The following is a 19592-nucleotide window of genomic DNA, read 5'->3' on the forward strand; positions in this document are numbered from 1 at the left end:
ATTTTCTCCAACTGTAGACTATAGTAAATGTAGATTCTTTGCTTTAAAATGCTAACCATTATGGGGGCCAGATGTGTGTGTAAGGCCAGGTGTATTATTTTGGTTTATATATTGATTACTTTATACTCATCTTTTACCATTAAAAATTATTACCACAAGGATTGTTTGGCCAGAACTTTACATTTCAAAAGATTATAATCTATCAACCATTTCCTTTAGGTTCTTTGTTTCTGAACTGAGAAAATTGTCTGTTATTTTGTCTGTAATTTGATTCTTTAATCCGTTGGTTTAAAAGATCATTATTTAAAAGGGGTTAATATATATTGATCACTTTGGACTGCTGCTCCTGGAATATTTTTCTCCATCCTCAGGTCTCTGAAGAGCTTATAACCAAATCAAATGAGTAGTTATTTCCTGAGCATCAAGATAAAGTATAAGATATACTCATTAATCTATTTTAGAAGCAGTCCTAACATAAAAACACTATAGGTAAAAGTTTTTAAATAAAATTTGAATATCACAGAAGCATTTTCACAGACCAGTATGAGATCAGTTTCTGAATTATATAGGAATTGCATTCAGAATGGAAGGAGAAAGTGATTTGGTTGGGGGTAGTCAGAGAAGGCTTTCCTGAGCAGGAGGTAGGATTTAAGTCAGCACTTGAAGGATGGGTTGAGTTTCAGTAGACTGGAAGAGGAGGAGGAAGAGGAGTGATTTGGGTAAGAAATAACGTGAGCAAAAAGGCAGGCTTGACAACTCTACAGCAACAACTAAGGCTTTGTTGAGAATGAGACTTTCAGGCTGGAGATCGATGAATATTAGTCTGAAAGCAGTTTGTAAAATTATTTGTAAGAGGAATGGCAAGGAGACTGACTGTTAATTTAAGTGCTTGGCAATGTTGAGAAATGAGGTGAGAAAGGACCAGAATTTGCCAGCATTGTGGAATTGCAAGGCAGGAGCTTTATTTCATAATTAAATCACCAAGGTGGAATCTCCCAGGCTCAGAAGTAAAGGAGGAAGAAGTGGCAATGGCTCAGACTTTAAGACTGGAGTGGAGATGAAGGTTTATTGAAAAGAAATAAGTCAGAAGGGTTTATGTTTTTTAAATTGTCATGACAGTGGCATCCTATTGCATAGCTTGCAGTAAGAAATTTGAGGCTAGGATTTAGGAGAAAGATAAAGACTTGTGATAAAGAACATGTAGCATCAGCTATATGGAGATGCAAATTAAAAGTCTTAAGAAATGATAAAATCTCGAAGATACTAGGGAAAGATGTAAGAGTATCTATATCTGTATCCTCCTGAATGTATTTTTCCTCCACAGGTTGTCTGTAGATGAGAGATTCTGTGAGCTCACCTATTGCCATAGGTCCTTTCTTCAGGAGGTGTAGTGGGAAGAACACAGACTTTGGAGTCAAGCAACCTCTGGATTTGAACCAGGGCCAGCTGTGACTCTTAAACATGATCATGGATGTAAAGTGCCTGGCTCCTAGGAGGCACACACCCAGTGTTGATTCTTTAAAGTGAAATGAGCATTTGAGGACTGACGGGAGGAAGAGGAACCAAAAAGGGAGTGATGGCAGGACCAAGTAGTGTGGGATTTCAGAATAAAGGACAGAGGAGTGCCAGTCGGTAGAGCCAAACCCTGAAGAAAGGTAGAGGAGAATGAGGACCGACAGGATTAGTTTCGTTTAATTTAGTATCTACTAAATTAAACAATTTCCATGGACTACTAATTTCCATGAACTCATGAAAAACTCCATTGTTCTCTCATTTACTACCAGTAGAGTTGGGCACCAGGTAGGCATTCATTACATTTCAGTGGATAGATAGAAGGAAGAAAAAGTGTACTTTCAGAGGATATGTTTGTTACTTTTGCAGTTAGAAGAAAATATATTTTAAGTGAGTACACTTTCAGTAAAATATAGAGTATGTTATGATTGCAAGGGAATAGTTAAAAATGGGAGTTGGAATTCTGAATCTCACCTTCTTCCAAATTGATCAATTGTTTTGTTTTATACCCAGCACACTGTTCTCTTCAGACACGAGAGAGCAATTAAGCAATTTCGAAACTATGAGCTGAAGCAACAGTGAATTTCAGTAAGTTTTAAAGTAGTACATCACTATTTCTTGATAGCTAGGTTTTTTTTCTAAATTTACTCAATTAAAATGTCTCTCATTTTAGAAAATGAGCCAGAAATTCTGTTTCTAAGGAACTGGAAACAATCCTTCATCCCAATAGAATACAAAGGAAAAAGAAATACCAAAATCTAGTCACAGTTCTCCAAAGAAACAGAGCCAAGAGCCAACAGGATGGATATATAGAGGTTTACTTTAAGGAATTGTTTCATGCAATTGTGGAGGCTTGGCACATTCCAGGCCAGCAGGCTGGAGACACAGGAAAGAGTTAGTGTTGCAGTTCAAATCCAAAGACTCTCTGCTGGCAGAATTCCTTCTACTAGGGGAAGATAAGTCTTTTTCTATTAAAGCCTAAACAGATTGATTGATTGATTGATTGATTGATTGGATGAGGCCCACCCATTTTATGGAAGGTTATCTGCTTTACTCAAAGTCTACTGACTTAAACGTGTTAATCTCATCTTAAAAAGAGAAAAAAATACCTTCACAGAAACATTTAAAATAATGTTTGACTGTGTACCATGCCCCCCGCCCCGCCCCACCCACAGTTTGACATGTAAAAGTAACCTTGCAAGTCCACTCCTTGTTAAGTTGGCACTCATATGCATCTCCTTATTCCATACTTAATCACCAAATAAAGAGAATAACAAGATCATACTTCCACCTAACCTGATAAAGTTATTCTGTGTACAACCAAAAAACACACTAACTTTTTCCCTAGAGGAGGATGCAAAGTCCTTGGATGATGTTTACTCCTCTCCATGTATTCTATAATTTCAATACTATGAGGTAAACAATACTTAATACTTAAATACTGTGATATGGAGTTAGTAATCTGGCTGGGCACAGTGGCCTACACCCTTAATCCCAGCATTTTGGGAGGCTGAGGTGGGTGGATCACTTAAGGTCAGGAGCTCAAGACCAACCTGGCCACCATGGTGAAACACCATCTCTACTAAAAAAATACAAAAATTAGCTGAGCGTGGTGTCACATGCCTGTAGCTACTTGGGAGGCTGAGGCAGGACAATCATTTGAACCCAGGAGGCAGAGGATGCAATGAGCTGAGATCACGCCACTGCACTGCAGCCTGGGCACCGGAGCGAGACTCCATCTCAAAAAAATAAAATCAGTAATCCGATGTTATATGATAAGGAGACAAGAAAGGAAAGAATACAAAGATACTTGCTTTTTGTTTATCTATGTATAGATATTCACACCCAAACATTCATAACAAAATAAGAAATACAACAATTACAACCCTCATTTCTGTAACTGGTCACATGGCGGTAGCTGGTATTCGTGGCTGCTTCCTTCCACTACCCATTCTGTATTCCCTTTGCACTCATCTTGCAAGCTGATCATGGTTTACCTGGTGACCCAAACCTTCATTCTTCAGGGGCGTGGGCCATTCACAGTCCTGTATGGATTGTTGTCATTTTCATCGACCATAATCACAGGGCAGGGTACAGAGATGTCCTAAGGGATCTCCTTAAGGCAGACATACTCCTCCTTACCTCCATTGTGTAGTAGTTCCAGTTCCTCTTGGGCAGGATCAATCACCCCAGCTAACACTGTAACTCCTTTCCTTGCCTGTTGATTCAGAGGTGTGAGGAGCCCAAAGTGGCTAGGTGGCTGTCTTAACTTCCAGTTCAGTGGGACGATTATAATTTTTCATCTTGTAAATAATGTATTTGAGTTGGGATGCATTTATTCTAAAATGCATATTATGAATATTGTGCAGCAGATTCATTCACCTTGTGATAAAGTGAAATAGGGTGTTAAGCAGAAATAACGTGTAGCTATCTTTTATCATCAAATTAGGGAGCAAGGTTCGCTGATGCAGTATTCCTCAGTCTTAAACCCTGTATTGATGTCTTTTCATAAAAAAAAAAAATGCTACCAAAACATAAGTGCTGACTTAAAACATTTTTATTTCGATTTATTTAAATATGTACAAACATTACACTAGATATAAAACCTTTATGGTTATTATATTTCTTTACGAAACCCAGACTCATTACAGATAAGGGACAAGCAAAACCCCAAAAGCAGTAAAGTTGAAAATAACACTGAGTGAATGTAACGGATGGATTTTGCCAGAACTAACTTGCTGCTGCAAGCAGGCATCTGGACAGCTTGGTGACTGTGATGCGAGCTGGTCTCAGCTCCCTGAGAGGCTTCTGCCCTGCAGTGGCCCTGCTCTCTCCCCACTGTGTATGAATCACATCGAAGCCTTTGCTCCCTCACAGCATGCCTTGAGCACTTATTTAGGTGTCAGATATACCTCTGTTCTTTTCTCATTCACCCATGAATTCAAGCTGTACACCTTTTAAATAACATTCTCTGTCTTACAGTTTCATGGTTGCTAAACTCTCAAATTAGTAAGTAGTTGAGTCCTAATGACATAAAATGGTCTTATTTGTAAATTATCACTGCAAAAGAGAATTTGTTAACCAACAAAATCAGAATGAATATGCTGATGAGACAATTGTTTATAAAGGCTGTCATGTTAACATGGGACACGCCAGCCTGTATAGCCAGACATGTTAATGAACGCACTAAAGTAAGTGCTTTGATTTTACTTGAGACAATGGATGCCAAAAGTAATCACAAAACACAAACTAGAGCACTAAAATCACTTGTCAGTACTTAACTTGTTAAGCGGACATCCAGATAATTCTGAATATACTGTGTGTTAATTATTTTTTACATTATCATCAAGTTAAAAATTGTGAAGAACTCAGTCTTCCAAGAATATATCCAAGTACCCTCAGATATCTGAGGTCCCCAATTTGAAGAAACACTAATGTATTGGGAAAAAATACTAAATCTTGAAGACCTGGGTACAAGCCACTGTATTGTTGTGAACTCTGGCAAGTCACTTAACCACTCTGGGCATTGAATTCCTGAGTTGTGCCCAGCTTCAAGCCCTGATTTGCTGGACTTCAGAGTTCATGCTGTTTCTTCAATCAAAAGGCCTTGAAATTCCAGAATCCTGTGTTGGGCTTATAGTTCAATCAGTACTCTTAAAAATGGGGTCCTGGCAAGAAAGCGTTATATGATGGTGGTCATCCCCAGGAGGGATCACGTTATTCTGTAAGATGATGCTGATTATAAAGCCCTCATTTTCTTTCATTATAGATTCTGATTCCCAGCATAGCCACGAAGTGATGCCTCTCCTCTATCCTCTCTTTGTCTACCTCCATCTCAACCTGGTCCAAAACAGTCCGAAGAGCACAGTGGAAAGTTTTTACAGCCGCTTCCATGGAATGTTTCTGCAGAATGCTAGCCAGAAGGATGTCATTGAGCAGCTACAGACCACTCAAACCATCCAGGACATCCTATCTAACTTCAAGCTTCGAGCATTCCTAGATAACAAGTACGTGGTCCGTCTCCAAGAAGACAGCTACAACTACCTTATCCGCTACCTCCAAAGTGACAACAATACTGCCCTGTGCAAAGTCCTCACCTTACATATTCATCTTGATGTGCAGCCTGCCAAGAGAACAGACTATCAGCTATATGCCAGTGGCAGCTCCTCCCGCAGTGAGAACAACAGTTTGGAGCCCCCTGACATGCCCAGCCCTATTCTGCAGAATGAGGCTGCCCTAGAGGTCTTACAGGAGAGCATTAAGCGCGTCAAGGATGGGCCTCCCTCCCTCACTACCATCTGCTTCTATGCCTTCTATAACACAGAGCAGCTGTTGAACACTGCAGAAATCTCCCCTGATAGCAAGCTGCTTGCTGCTGGGTTTGACAACTCCTGTATAAAACTTTGGAGTTTACGATCCAAGAAGTTAAAATCAGAGCCCCATCAAGTAGACGTGTCCCGCATCCATTTGGCTTGTGATATTCTGGAGGAGGAGGTATGAATACCATTTTTTTCTTCCCTGTACCTGCCTTCCTAATTTCGTTAGAATGTCCTTACCAAACATGACATATCTTAGAATGGACTTCCTAATTTTCCTCATCCTACAGCTGAAGCCACACTAATGCCGCGTAACCTGTAGCCATTGAATTCCTGCACATGCCTAACCTAAGATGCAAAAACAATTTTTAGCAACATTAAGTTAACGTTATTAGTGAATGGTCAGTATTTATACTATGTGAAATGTGGATAACAACACTAAGCCTAATGAAAGAACTTTAGCTAATATTGACTTTAGCTGAGATTTGCAGTAAATATACACTTATGTGTGTGCACATTTGCTCAGGTGTAAATAATCGGTAGTAGGATAACTGAGTCGAAGGGCCTGCATTGTAAACTATAATGAATATTATTTTCCCCACAGAAGGTTGTGCCATTTCACAGTCTCAGCAACAGTAGTAAGAACACTGGCGTCCCTGCACCCTCACCACACTGGATGGTATTGGCTTTCTGAGGCCAGTGCATATCCTGTGGCTCGATGTACCACAGGGTGTTCCCAGACCCCACTTGGAGAAGTAACACAAGAAGTAGAGTTGCCAGCTCCCCCGTCAGTCAGTGTTCAATCTTGTTTGACTTGTAACCATTTAGGACAGTCATTGAAAAGGGCAGGCACAGCTTGGGTTTCAGGTCACCAAAATTCACTACCTTAAAAAAAATGTGGGCCAAGGAAGATAGAAATTAAACTTCACAGAATTAACTTGCCTTAGAGTGGTCCTTTTTCGGGACCACTGGCTGTGGGCCAGAATATTTTTGTCTTACCACCACTGACATTCAGGTAGCTTTGCCTCACATTACTTTGGATGGAAAATTCTTTATATAGTGTTGAAAAATTAAGCAGCAAAAAAATCAGTCTAATTAAATTACAGTTAATGATTAGGATGTTAAGAATATTGGGTGCCCTAAATTAAAGCAGTGTTTTCCTGTTCCTGTTTTTTAAGTCTGCTTCCAGTTAGGATGGCCTTTGAATTTTTGATTCTTGCAACCAAGACGGTATAATTGAAGGATTTCTTTATGATAAGTAAAGAGTCTAGATTCCTGTATAGAAGCTTTAATTTCTAGAATTTTATAGTACTCTCCAAAATATTTTTTATTACATTTGTATTTGAATTTTCAAACATCTCTTTTCCTTGGAGACGGTTCTCTTTTTGGGAGTTCTTCTGATAAAACTGAGGAATACTGCCTGCATTTGCTTTCAGTTTTCTGTAAATACAAAAAATAATTATTTATACTGACCTTATTAGCTTTGATGATACAGAGTGGATATTATTCTGTGCATTAAAAATTAATATTAAGGAAGATAGCATTATGACATCTGATAACAGTAGACCAAAATAAAACATTTTAAGACTCTGGCCACTACTGCTAACTAGCTCTGTGACTTGTCCTGTGTATATTTCCGGGCATCAGGAGTGTATCTGAAGACTCAGAAGTGAGGAACCGCATGTGGAATTCCAGGAACTGAAAGAAATTAAGTTATGGCTGGAGTTAGGAGAGGGGCTAAGACAGGAAGTGATGTGGTGATACTGTCTTATATGAGCAATTACGGCAGCCAAACTAGAGTAGTGGCAGTGGCAAAGGAGACATGGACAGGCTAGAGGAGAGCTCAGTTATTCAATTACTGTAGGGGATAAGGGAGAGGAAGCATCAATGGTGACATTTGTGTTTCAGGCTTAAACAGTTGGATGTCCCCTCAAGAAGAGAGCAAAAGATGTCATTGGAATGGTGGTTTTGTTTAAGCATTTCTGGCTTTGCATCCTTGTTCATACTGAAAGTACTGTAGATGCTTAGCTAGCGCTAGCCTCTGCCTTTTTTAGGAATAAACTTTTTTTTAAACTTAAGAACTAAAGCTGAGATTCTCCTATTCTGTTGTTGAGGGGCTTCCTGCATGGGATTTCTGCATGCCTGCCCATTTTATCACAGCAATTTGGGAAGTTCTCTTTTTGGTTTCTGACAAGTATTTGGGGGGGAAGCCAGGCATAAATTAGTTATGATAGTTGGTGTTTAATGTTTCTCCAGTGAAAATTTGGACTTTTCTTTTTCCCTTGTAGAGTGCATAATTAAAACAGACTATTATTTTGAAACGAAAGATTGAATATTTTAAAAAAAAGAGAGACTTTTAATACAGGAGCCACAAACTCATATAACTAGAGAAACCAAAGAGGTAAAAGCAGGTGGTGACGCCACATGGATTAACAAGATGATAGAAAGTACAAAATCACTATGTAAGTCAGATTAAAAAGCCAGCTTGCACCATCTGCTTTCATCTTTTTGAAGCAATAACTATTACATAAATCAGTGAATACAATATTTCAACAGTATTTGAAATGGTGTTCACACCCAGCAATTCCACTTCCAGACATATATCCAAGAGAATGGAAAACATGTGCACACAGGCACTTGTACATGAATATTCATGGAAGCATTATTCACAATAGCCAAAAAATGGAAACAGTCCAAATGGCCATCAAGATGAATGAATAAATAAAATGTAGTGTGTGCATTACAGTGGAATATTATTTGCCCATAAAAAGAAATGAAGCACTGATGCAGGCTGCAACATGGATGAACTTGAAAACTTTATGCTACGTGAAAGAAGCCAGTCATAAAAGGTCACCTACTGTTATTCCTTTCATAGGAAATATCCAGATAGGCATGTCCATAGAGACAGAGAGAGAGGAGTGGTTGCCAAGGGCTGGGCAAGGAGAATGAGAGTGACCGCTAATGGGTGTGGCATTTCTTTGTGAGGTAATGAAAATGTTCTGTATTAGATAGTGGTGATCATTGCACAACTCTGTGAATGTACTAAAAATCATTGAATTGTACACTTTGAAAGAATTATATAGTATGTAATTATATCTCAGTTTAAAAAAAAAAAGGAAAACAGTAACCAAAATTTTCTATGTAAGCATAAAATTTTCTCTGTTAATTATGCCAAATAAAACTGAATTCACAGCACTGTCCTGTAGCTTCTGTTGTCGCCCACTCGAAGATCATCTAGGTTAACCTTTGGAAAGGTGTTGAGTGACATAGCAGTCCCTTGCTTTTCACCTTGGTATGAGCAGCCCTCCTTCTGTTTCAGACACTGAGATGAAGAGTGAAACCCTCATTCTCCATCTTTTGTTCTATATGAAATGGAGATAGAAATGATATCTGGCCGGGTGCAGTGGCCCATGCCTGTAATCCCAGCACTTTGGGAGGCTGAGGCAGGTGGATCATAAGGTCAAGAGTTCAAGACCAACCTGGCCAAGATGGTGAAACCCCATCTCTACTAAAACAAAAATTAGCCGGGCGTGGTGGCGGGCACCTGTAATCCCAGCTACTCAGGAGACTGAGGCAGGAGAATCGCTTGAACCCAGGTGGCAGGGGTTGCAGTGAGCTGAGACCACATCCCTGCACTCCAGCGTGGGTGATAGAGTAAGACTCCGTCTCAAAAAAAAAAAAAAAGAAATGATGTCCAACCTTTACCCCTGTTGATTGATACCTATGTATTTTTAATATTTGAGCAACATGGTAAAACCACAGAGGTACCAAACCAAGGATTTGCTCTTCTTTCTTTTCAGCTATGTGTGCTACCCTCATCACTACCAGCACCTACCACCCTAACTCAGCAATAAAACAGCTGTGTGCAATTCATTTATATGTCTGGTGGTTTTCCCCTCAATCTGGTCTTCTTTAGGTTTGAAAAGTAAAGAAGGCAATATTAGCATCAATACTCAATTCTATAATCTGTGTATAAAATTGTCATTTAGATTAATGCTATCCAATGGGAATATGGTGTGAGCCATATAGTAATTTAAATTTTTCTAGTAGCCACATCTAAAAAGGTTAAAAATTTGTTAAAATTACTTTTAATGATGTATTTCATTCAAACTAATATGAACAAATTATTTCAGCATATAAGCAATATAAAAAAATTTTTCATGGAATCTGTTACATACATCTCTTTTGGTCCTAAGTTTTAGAAATCTGATACGTATTTTACACGAACAGCACTTGTGGATTCATGCTAGCCAGTGTCCAACTTCTCTGTTCTAGTTCAGGCTGCTGTCATCTCTTACGTAGGTAGCAGTGATTCACTTGCTTCCAAGTCTAATCCACTCACAAGTCCAGCCAAATTTAATGTCTTCATGTTCCACTGACGGCTAATGAGAGAATAGATGGAGGCTAAATTCCAGACCCCAAGAAAGGACCCCTGGTCTGGGGGAAACGTGAGTGTGAGCCCTGAGGTAGTTGGAGCCACCAAGTCCAGGAGCAGACAGCCATAACAAATCTGAGGTTTTAGGGACTCCATAGTCCAGAGCAAGGGCAGCAAACTACAGCACAAGGGGGCATGAGATGATACTTGATCTCTTTCTGTTTATTTTTCTTTTTAAATTTCTATTTCATGTATGTTTCATAATGTACATAATAAGATTTATTATTACATGAATATGCTTTACAAATTAAACATTTCTATTTGGGATGCATACCCAATTACTGTGGAGTATTCAGGCTGAATCGTAGGGTATGGTATTATCCTGTCGGCAGGAGAGAGAAGTGAGAACCCATGGGGTTGGGCCCTTGTAAATCAGCTACTCGACTGCACTGAGGCCCGCGTGGGACTGGTTGAGCCACACAGAAAATGTGGCTGGGTTATTTTAAGCTGTGGTCCTGGCAGAGGGCTGACAGTGATAGCCAGCAGGAACATTCTGGTTTCTCCATTCCTTGGTCTACAGAGTCAGCTGGGCACGTTTCCACCAGCCCGGGACAATCATCAAGATCCCTGGGGAGCGCCAGCTGTACTCCCAGCCCATGCTCCTAGCCCATGCACCTCACCACTGCGGAGGTGAAGGCCACTTCCATAGCTTCTAGTTCCAAATGAAGACCACTTACCCCTCAGAGGCAGTAACATGTCCTTTAATTCATAGTTAACTTTCAAAGGATCTTTGTGTAATTCATCTGGTGTCATTTTTGTTCTCACAGCCTTTATATAAACTTTCTGGTGTAGAGCAGTGAGTCATTCTTGAAATTTTAAAGTGTTGTTGTAACTTCTTTGGAAAGGAAAATTACTAATATTTTTGGTAGCACTCAGTAGAACCTTAAGCTCCCAAATACTTATGTATTTTTAATGTTGAGTGTTTGGAATAGCCATTTTGAATATTCATGAACATCAGTGTTTATTTTCTCTCAACTTTTTCTTAAATATGTACACATGGGAGGCATTCATTTTATTTTGAATTTAACCATTTTCAAGTAGAAAAAAAGGATGCCCTTTTCTTATACAAGAACCTAAGGCTGCCGTAATGAACCAACAAAGCTGACTGGTTCAGGAATCTTCATCATACTCCTTTCTTCTGGTATTTAATTAAAACCCATTTTAATTGATGAATTCTGGGACAGAAGAGACAGCTGTAGTTTTGAGGAGTTTATCTGTGAGGGAATAAAGGGAAATGAATTTTGAAAACAGATGGTATACTTGTAGGGAGGGGACCAGGAAAGGGGACTCTTTCCAAGAACCATTAGTTGCCGTCTTTTCTGTCCTCACACACAGGAAATTATTTCGAAGGAATATTTCATGTGAATCGCTTGGCTTTGCTTAAAGCACTTCTGAATCCACGCCTTGTTTGGTTACTTTGGGGGAAATGTTTTTTGAGACCCTCCAAAAAGTCACTTTAAAAACTTTATTCTTATTTATTTTGAGACACCAAGCAGTTTGTGGCTGGTCACCAGGCAGAGGGGGCTGTGATTTACTAGTAACTGTACCTTTCTAGCTTACTGTTAATTATTAAAACATCCAGGTTTTATTTTGGCTAAACTCCTCTGACAGTTCTGGGTTTTGTTTGTTTGTATTTGTTTTTGTTTTGGGGTTTTTTTTGGCACAGGGTCTCACTCTGTCCCCCAGGCTGGAGTGCAGTGGTGCCATCAAAGTTCACTGCAGCCTGGACTTCCCAGGCTCAAGTGAGCCTCCTACCTTAGCCTCCGAAGTGTCTGGGACCACAGGCATGCGCCACCATGCCCAGCTAATTTTTTTGGTAAAGAGTCTCCCTATATTGCCCAGGCTGGTCTCCAACTCCTGAGCTCCAGTGATCCTCCCGTCTTGGCCTCCCGAAGTGTTGGGACTACAATGAGAGCCACCATGCTTGAAGTAATAGTTGTGTGTTAATCCTAACGTGAGGCTGCGCGCGGTGGCTCACGCCTGTAATCCCAGCACTTTGGGAGGCTGAGGCGGGTGGCTCACCTGAAGTCGGGAGTTCGAGACCAGCCTGACCAACATGGAGAAACCCCATCTCTACTAAAAATACAAAATTAGCCAGGCATAGTGGCACATGCCTATAATCCCAGCTATTTGGGATGCTGAGGCAGAAGAATCGCTTGAACCCAGGAGGCGGAGGTTGTGGTGAACCAAGATCATGACATTGTACTCCAGCCTGGGCAACAAGAGCGAAACTCTGTCTGAAAAAAAAACAAAAAATCTTGAAGTGATACCACATCTGCCTTCATGTGTTGCGTGCATCATTAACCCCCATCATGGGAGTAAGGGACTAATGTCAGGACTTGACAAAATATTGTTGTCAGTTAAATGGAGTAAAAACAGAGAGCAGTATGGCTTATCAAGCAGCTAAAACTGACGGATGAAGGCAATGCCCATAGAATAGAAGAATCTAAGAGCCTCACAGAAATTCGAAAGTAAACATTTTCAAATGGCATGCATCAGAAGTAACCATACAAGCTATTCTCAATCGAAGGGTAAGGTCCACAGTCATCACTCTGTAATGGCCTTGCATTTCTGCATCTTTTAATCTGATATAGTCTGAGCTGCAAGGTGAATTTAAGGAGAGCAATTTGTAAGTCGTAAGAGACTTTTATTCAGTTATGAGTTATCTTCCTGGGGCAAGGCCACTGTCATTTGCTGGATAGATGCTATTTCCCAAGCAGTCTCAGTTCTCTGCTTTTTTTTCTCCTGGACTTGTTTCCCTTGTCAGACCACTGAACATTTTTTTCTTGTGTTTATTTTCCCACCCCACCCCAATGTTCCCAGGATGATGAGGATGATAATGCAGGCACAGAGATGAAGATATTGCGGGGACACTGCGGACCAGTGTACAGCACGAGGTTCCTCGCCGACAGCTCAGGGTTGCTCTCTTGTTCTGAAGACATGTCCATCAGATACTGGGATCTGGGGAGTTTCACCAACACTGTGTTGTACCAAGGACATGCCTATCCTGTGTGGGATCTGGACATCAGTCCATATAGCCTGTACTTCGCCAGCGGGTCCCACGACCGCACCGCCAGGCTGTGGTCATTTGATCGGACGTACCCGCTGAGGATATATGCAGGACACCTGGCAGATGTGGACTGTGTCAAATTCCACCCTAATTCAAACTACTTGGCCACGGGCTCAACCGACAAGACCGTCCGGCTGTGGAGCGCTCAGCAGGGGAACTCGGTGAGGCTTTTCACAGGCCACCGCGGCCCCGTGCTTTCTCTAGCCTTTTCTCCCAACGGTAAGTACTTGGCATCTGCTGGCGAGGACCAGCGGTTGAAGCTGTGGGACTTGGCCTCTGGGACCCTTTATAAAGAGCTGAGAGGCCACACAGACAATATCACCAGCCTCACCTTCAGTCCAGACAGCGGCTTGATTGCCTCTGCCTCCATGGACAACTCGGTGCGCGTCTGGGACATCAGGAACACTTACTGCAGTGCACCTGCCGACGGCTCCTCCAGCGAGCTCGTGGGCGTGTATACTGGGCAGATGAGCAACGTCCTGAGCGTGCAGTTCATGGCCTGTAACCTTCTTCTGGTGACTGGAATTACACAAGAAAATCAGGAACATTAATTTTTTAACTTGGTTGGAACGGACTGGGGTAATGGTGGAAAGCCTCCAGTTGCAATCCTTTAATGAGCTGAGATTGAATCATTGACTGTGAAAGAGCCCCCTCCTCCCCTCTCTCCTGGGCCCTCATTCCGGGCAGGTCCCCATCACTCAGCCCCGCAGGGTTGAAGGCCAAGGTTGGGGAAGGGGGCAGAAGCGAGGCAATGATGAGTGACCAATAATTAGGATGCCCTGGAGGTCGCTCACAAGTCCTCATGAAGACCCTACCGTGACCTCACGCATGCGAGCACCTTCCTGTCTCTGTCTCATTCTCCCCATCTGACCCGGCCTGGGTTTGGTTAGAGGGTGGCTGTAGAGCACCCTCAGGAGAAGCGGTGCTGCAGGGGTCACGCGTGGTCCAGCCCTTGGGTGCGAGGGAAGTCCTTGTTGGCAGAGGGATGCGGGGCGGGAACAAGGAAAGGGGAGGGCATGATCCTGGCAAATAGTCTTTCCTTTTCCGTAATTACAGAGAACCAGGATTTTTTTAATTATTGTTATTATAATTATAATTATTATTATTATTGAGATGAGGAAACCTAGCACTGGCAGAGGGTACCTTCTCTGCTTTTAATCTTTCAGGTTTGACTCCTGGCACTGGCTTTGATACTTGGAATTTTGAGGTTCAGGGAATTCAGAGAATTTGGTAGCACAGTGTATTGGGAGAAAGGGAAATTTCGGGTGACAGATGGATCACCCCGGCTGACATGTTTCTGGAAGCGGGTGGGTGGGTTTGATTGAGAACATTTTGGGCTCCTGCAGTGATGGTGGGAAAGAAAAATTCTTCCCATAGCTGCACTTCTCTTAATAATTCTCTCCCCTCAAAAGACAGATTATGATAAAGAATAATTTGGAGTAATAAGTAACAAGATAGAATTAGAAAAATGTTGAGTTTCCGAATGACCATTCAGAGGTGTGGCTTTTTCCACGTCTTTTTCTCCTGCAATGAACTGCTCCCACGTCCTGCACTGCAATACCAGTCTAATGAACACTTTGTGAAACGAATCGTAAGTATGTACGCACGCGTATCAAACTATGCTCTGAGGATAAAGCAAGTTCTAATTTGTGGAAAAAGGATTAAATATTTCTGTTTTCTGAAAAGAGTTATTTTGTATTTTGTTTTCTATTAAAATGTATTTAGTTTCAAAAAAAAAAAAAAAGTGTTGGCATCTCATTTCAACTCTGAGGACAGGCGGTCCTGTCCTGGGATGGTGTGCCTCTCACCTCTCATCAGGGCAGTAACCCTTCGGTTACCTAGGCCACACTGTCCCCAACGAAGGTGCATTTTTATCTGTTCTTGGATTCTGTTTAGCTTACTTTGAATCATGATTCCCTTAGTCTTCACTTGGATTATTGATGGCATTTAATGCTATTTGTACATCCAAGATTAATAGTTGCTGACCGGAGACAACATGTAGTTTACCATCTAGAGTCATTTGATGAGATCCTACTTCCCGCTTCCTTCAAAGACCCCACTATAAAATCTCCAAGGGGCATAAGAACTGGGCTGTTTAATAAATTCAAACTATGTAGGAACAATTCCAGATAAAGGATTCATTCAAAGTAAAGTGAACTTCAAAACATAATTTTCTCAGCCGGCTGTAGTGGCTCACATGTGTAATCCCAGCACTTTGGGAGGCTAAGGAGGACAGATCACCCAAGGTCAGGAGTTTGACACCAGCCTGGCCAACATGGCGAAACCTCATCTCTACTAAAAATATAAAAATTAGCTTGGCGGGCGCCTATAATCCCAGCTACTCAGAAGGCTGAGGCAAGGAGAATCATTTGAACCTGGGAGGCAGAGGTTGCAGTGAGCTGAGATCGAATCACCACACTCCAGCCTGGGAGACAGAGCAAGCCTGTCTCAAAACAAACAAACCAAAAAAAAAAAAAAACAGTTTTCTGACAAGGATACCAAGAATCATTAAGAAATTAGGGAGATTAGAATTCTAGCCAGTTTTTTTTAACTTGAACCTACAACGCTGATTAATCAGAAATGTTTCTTATTTATAAAATCCATGTATTTGAGACACTGAAGGGTCCTTTGGTAGTAGCCTGATGGCATCACCTTCCATGTGTTCTGCAAGTAAAGCCTGGAGTTCAAATGTGTTCTGATCTGTAATAAGCAAACTCTTAGGCGAGATGCTGTGGTATATTACCAGAAACAACAAAATCTCTAAGTTGGATGGAATTATTCTCTGAAGTGAAGGTATATCTCTGACAGGATGATTTGGAAAGGTTTTGTGTGTGTTTGTGGGTTAGTGCAGAATCTCCATTAAACACAAACTGTATGAGATGAGTCTTCACCTCACCAGTCATGTCCATACCTTGTGATTTAACTTCAAGTTCTTCATGAGCATAGTGGGCTTTGCATTTTTTTAAAGGAACATATTTTAATGTAGGATAATTTGACTTTATAGACTGCCCATCAAAACTCCCAAATTCCTAGAAGTAACAAGAGGGATGTGTGCATGTGCCTGTGTCCACTCGAGTGCTTGAGGGTGCGGTCACACTCTAGAGATTGCGCTCTTTTCTCCGAAGGGTAGGCGTATGGGACTTGCACCGTTTTGTAGACGACATACTTAGTGCGCAGCAGCGCTCTGTTATTCTTCCATATCTGACATGGAATAGTCACAGGTCTTGAATATGCTCCATAGATTCAGTATCCTTAGGTTCTAGCAGGAGGGTATAGCCATAGATATAGAAAAATATTTTTTAAAAACCTCCAAAAAAGAAATAAGGATATTTAATAAGCATGTAGGTAGTACTTACCATGGGCCAGAAACTGCTCCAAGAGGTTTATGAAAATTAACTTATTTTATCTCAAAAACCCTCTGAAGGGAGTGTATTTTTATCCCCATTTCACAGATGAGGAGTCCGAGGTGCTGAAGGATTAAGTCACTTGCCAAGCATCACAGCTGGTTGTCGAGGAGGCCGGATTGTAACCTGGGCATTCTGGCTACAGAGCTCCTGCTTTTATCCCTACTGTGTTGTCTCCCTTCATTCCTGCAGTATCAGGTAAAGACGGAACTGAATTAGGAGTATCCAAATGTTCCCGGCCAAAGTTACAAGACTCTTGCTTCCCTCTGCCCAATAAACTAGCAGCAACAAGCAGGATTAGGACCTGGCAGTAAGAACAGACCTAAATAATATATGGCTAAAAGAAACTTCAGGCCATACGCAGTGGCTCATGCCTGTAATCCCAGCACTTTGGAGGCCAAGGCGGGCAGATCACCTGAGGTTAGGAGTTCGAGACCAGCCTGGCCAACATGGTGAAACCCTGTGTCTACTAATATTAAAAAATGAGCTGGGCCCACACGGTGGCGCATGCCTATAATCCCAGCTACTTGGGAGGCTGAGGCAGGAGAATCACTGGAACCCGGGAGGCGGAGGTTGCAGTGAGCCGAGATCATGCCACTGCACTCAACAGAGCGAGATTCCGTCTCAAAAAAAAAAAAAAAAGAAAGAAACTTCGGAATATTTTGTTACTCTGAACCACAGTGATAAATCCCTGAAATGTGTATAAGGTGAGAAAGTGTTTAAGCAGCTGAGGCCAGACATGGTGGCTCACACCTATAATCCCAGCACTTTGGGAAGCTGAGGCAGGATTACTTGAGCCCAGGAGTTCAAGACCAGCCTGGGCAACATAGTGAGACCCTATCTACAAAAATTTTTTTAAAAATAGCAGGGCATGGTGGCTCACTACTGTAGTCCCAGCTACTTGGGAGGCTGAACTGGGAGGATCACATAAGCCTGGGAGGTTGATCCTGCAGTGAGCCATGATGACACCACTGCACTCCAGCCTGAGAGACAACACAAGACCCTGTCTCTAAAAAAAAATTTTTAATAAAATGTGAAAATAACCAGCTGAAATTTCTTAGAATGACAGACTCAGAAAATCGGACTGTAATGTTAATTTAGCAAGAGACTGGTCAAATGGAAGAAAATTAAAGCAATGAATAAAGATGAAACAAGGAGCAATTTAAAGTTTTTGTATTCAAGATTCAGCTTCTAAGGATATGATTACCACTTTCTGTTTGTTTTATTTACATGTTTAAAATGTCTTGGTGGCATAAGAAAATGTATTGAGCATGGTAGGCTTCTGATTTTGTTATTGCCCAGATTGGTGTTTTAAGTGTATAGATTAAAAGATTAGTCTGTGCTTCAACTTGGCTCTCAGTCACATATTTTAGAAAGGTATTCATTACCCAGCCCAGACCAAAAATTCTTTTTTTTCTTTCTTTCTTTTTTTTTTTTTTTTTTTTTGAGACGGAGTCTTGCTGTGTCACCCAGGCTGGAGTCTAGTGGCGCGATCTCAGCTCATGCAACCTCCACCTCCCTGGCTCAAGCAATTCCCCTGCCTCAGCCTCCTGAGTAACTGGGATTACAGGTGCACACCACCATACATGGCTAATTTTTTGTAATTTTAATAGAGACAGGATTTCACCATGATGACCAGACCAGTCTCGAACTCTTAACCTCAGGCAATCCACCTGCCTCGGCCTCCCAAAGTGCTGGGATTACAGGAATGAGCCACCGCACCTGGCCAAAAATTCATATTATTGACACCTACATAGCAGCAAAGTGAGTCTGAAACTGCATTGTGCTAAACAGAAAGTCTCTATTATAGAATTTAAGGAACACACTTTTTTTTTTTTGGAAACGAAGTCTCACTCTGTCACCCAGGCTGGAGTACAGTGGCATGATCTTGGCTCACTGCAACCGCTGCCTCCCAGGTTCAAGCAATTCTCCTGCTTCAGCCTCCCAAGCAGCTGGGATTACAGGCATGTACAATCACACCTGGCTAATTTTTGTATTTTTAGAAGAGACGGGGTTTCACCATGTTGGCCAGGCTGGTCTCAAACTCCTGACCTCAGGTGATCCACTTGCCTCGCCCTCCCAAAGTGCTGGGATTATAGGCGTGAGCCACCATACCTGGCCAGGAACACAAATGTTTCTTGTCAATTTGACCAATTGAAGGACAACTTATTAACTTAGCTATGATCGACTGAAATCTCTAAAAGAAATTTTTATTTAATCTTTTTTTGAGACAGAATCTCACTCTGTCTGCCCAGACGAGTACAGTGGTGTGAACACGGCTCATTGCAACCTTCGCCTCCTAGACTCAAGTGATCCTCCCACCTCAGTCCCCAGGTAGCTGGGACCACAGACTTGCACACCATGCTAGGCTAGTTTTTTAAATTTTTGTAGAAATGAGGTCTCTCACTATATTGTCCAGACTGGTCTCAAACTCCTGGGCTCAAGCAATCCTCCCACCTCAGTCTCCCAAAGTGCTGGGATTATAGGCCTGAGTCACTGCACCTAGCCTAAAAGAAATTTGTATATAAAAAAGTGAGTTTCTGCTATGAGTGGACATTGTATCTGTGGGTAGAAATATAGTGGAAAGCAAAACTGGTATAGTCCCTGACTTGAGTTTATAGTTTAGAGAGGGAGACAGGTTTTTGTTTTTGCTTTTGTTTGTTTGTTTGTTTTTTGAGATGGAATTTTGCTCTTGTCACCCAGGCTATAGTGCAATGGTGCGACCTCGGCTCACTGCAACCTCTGCCTCCCAGGTTCAAGCTATTCTCCTGCCTCAGCCTCCCGAGTAGCTGGGATTACAGGTGCGCACCACCACGCCCGGCTAATTTTTGTGTTTTTAGCAGAGACGGGGTTTC

At 41.6% G+C, this 19592-nt stretch overlaps 1 protein-coding gene across 4 annotated transcripts in view; it reads left to right on the forward strand.

Moving 5' to 3' along the window:
• TAF5L (TATA-box binding protein associated factor 5 like) overlaps positions 1 to 15062 on the forward strand; it is a 32436-nt gene extending 17374 nt beyond the window's left edge. For 2 of the 4 annotated variants that reach the window (XM_033200220.1, XM_033200221.1), the window contains exons 4-5: positions 5282 to 6006; positions 13087 to 15062. In XM_033200220.1, coding sequence (XP_033056111.1) covers positions 5282 to 6006; positions 13087 to 13884 — 1523 coding nt within the window. In that variant the 3' untranslated portion in view covers positions 13885 to 15062. Of the gene's footprint in view, positions 1 to 2025; positions 2101 to 5281; positions 6013 to 13086 lie in introns of those variants that run through there. The other 2 variants (XM_033200222.1, XM_033200223.1) reach the window with 2 other exon arrangements.
• The last annotated feature ends 4530 nt before the right edge of the window (positions 15063 to 19592 follow it).

Source organism: Trachypithecus francoisi, unplaced genomic scaffold (genome assembly GCF_009764315.1).
Source record: "Trachypithecus francoisi isolate TF-2019V2 unplaced genomic scaffold, Tfra_2.0 Lachesis_group5, whole genome shotgun sequence".
Lineage (NCBI taxonomy): Eukaryota > Metazoa > Chordata > Mammalia > Primates > Cercopithecidae > Trachypithecus > Trachypithecus francoisi.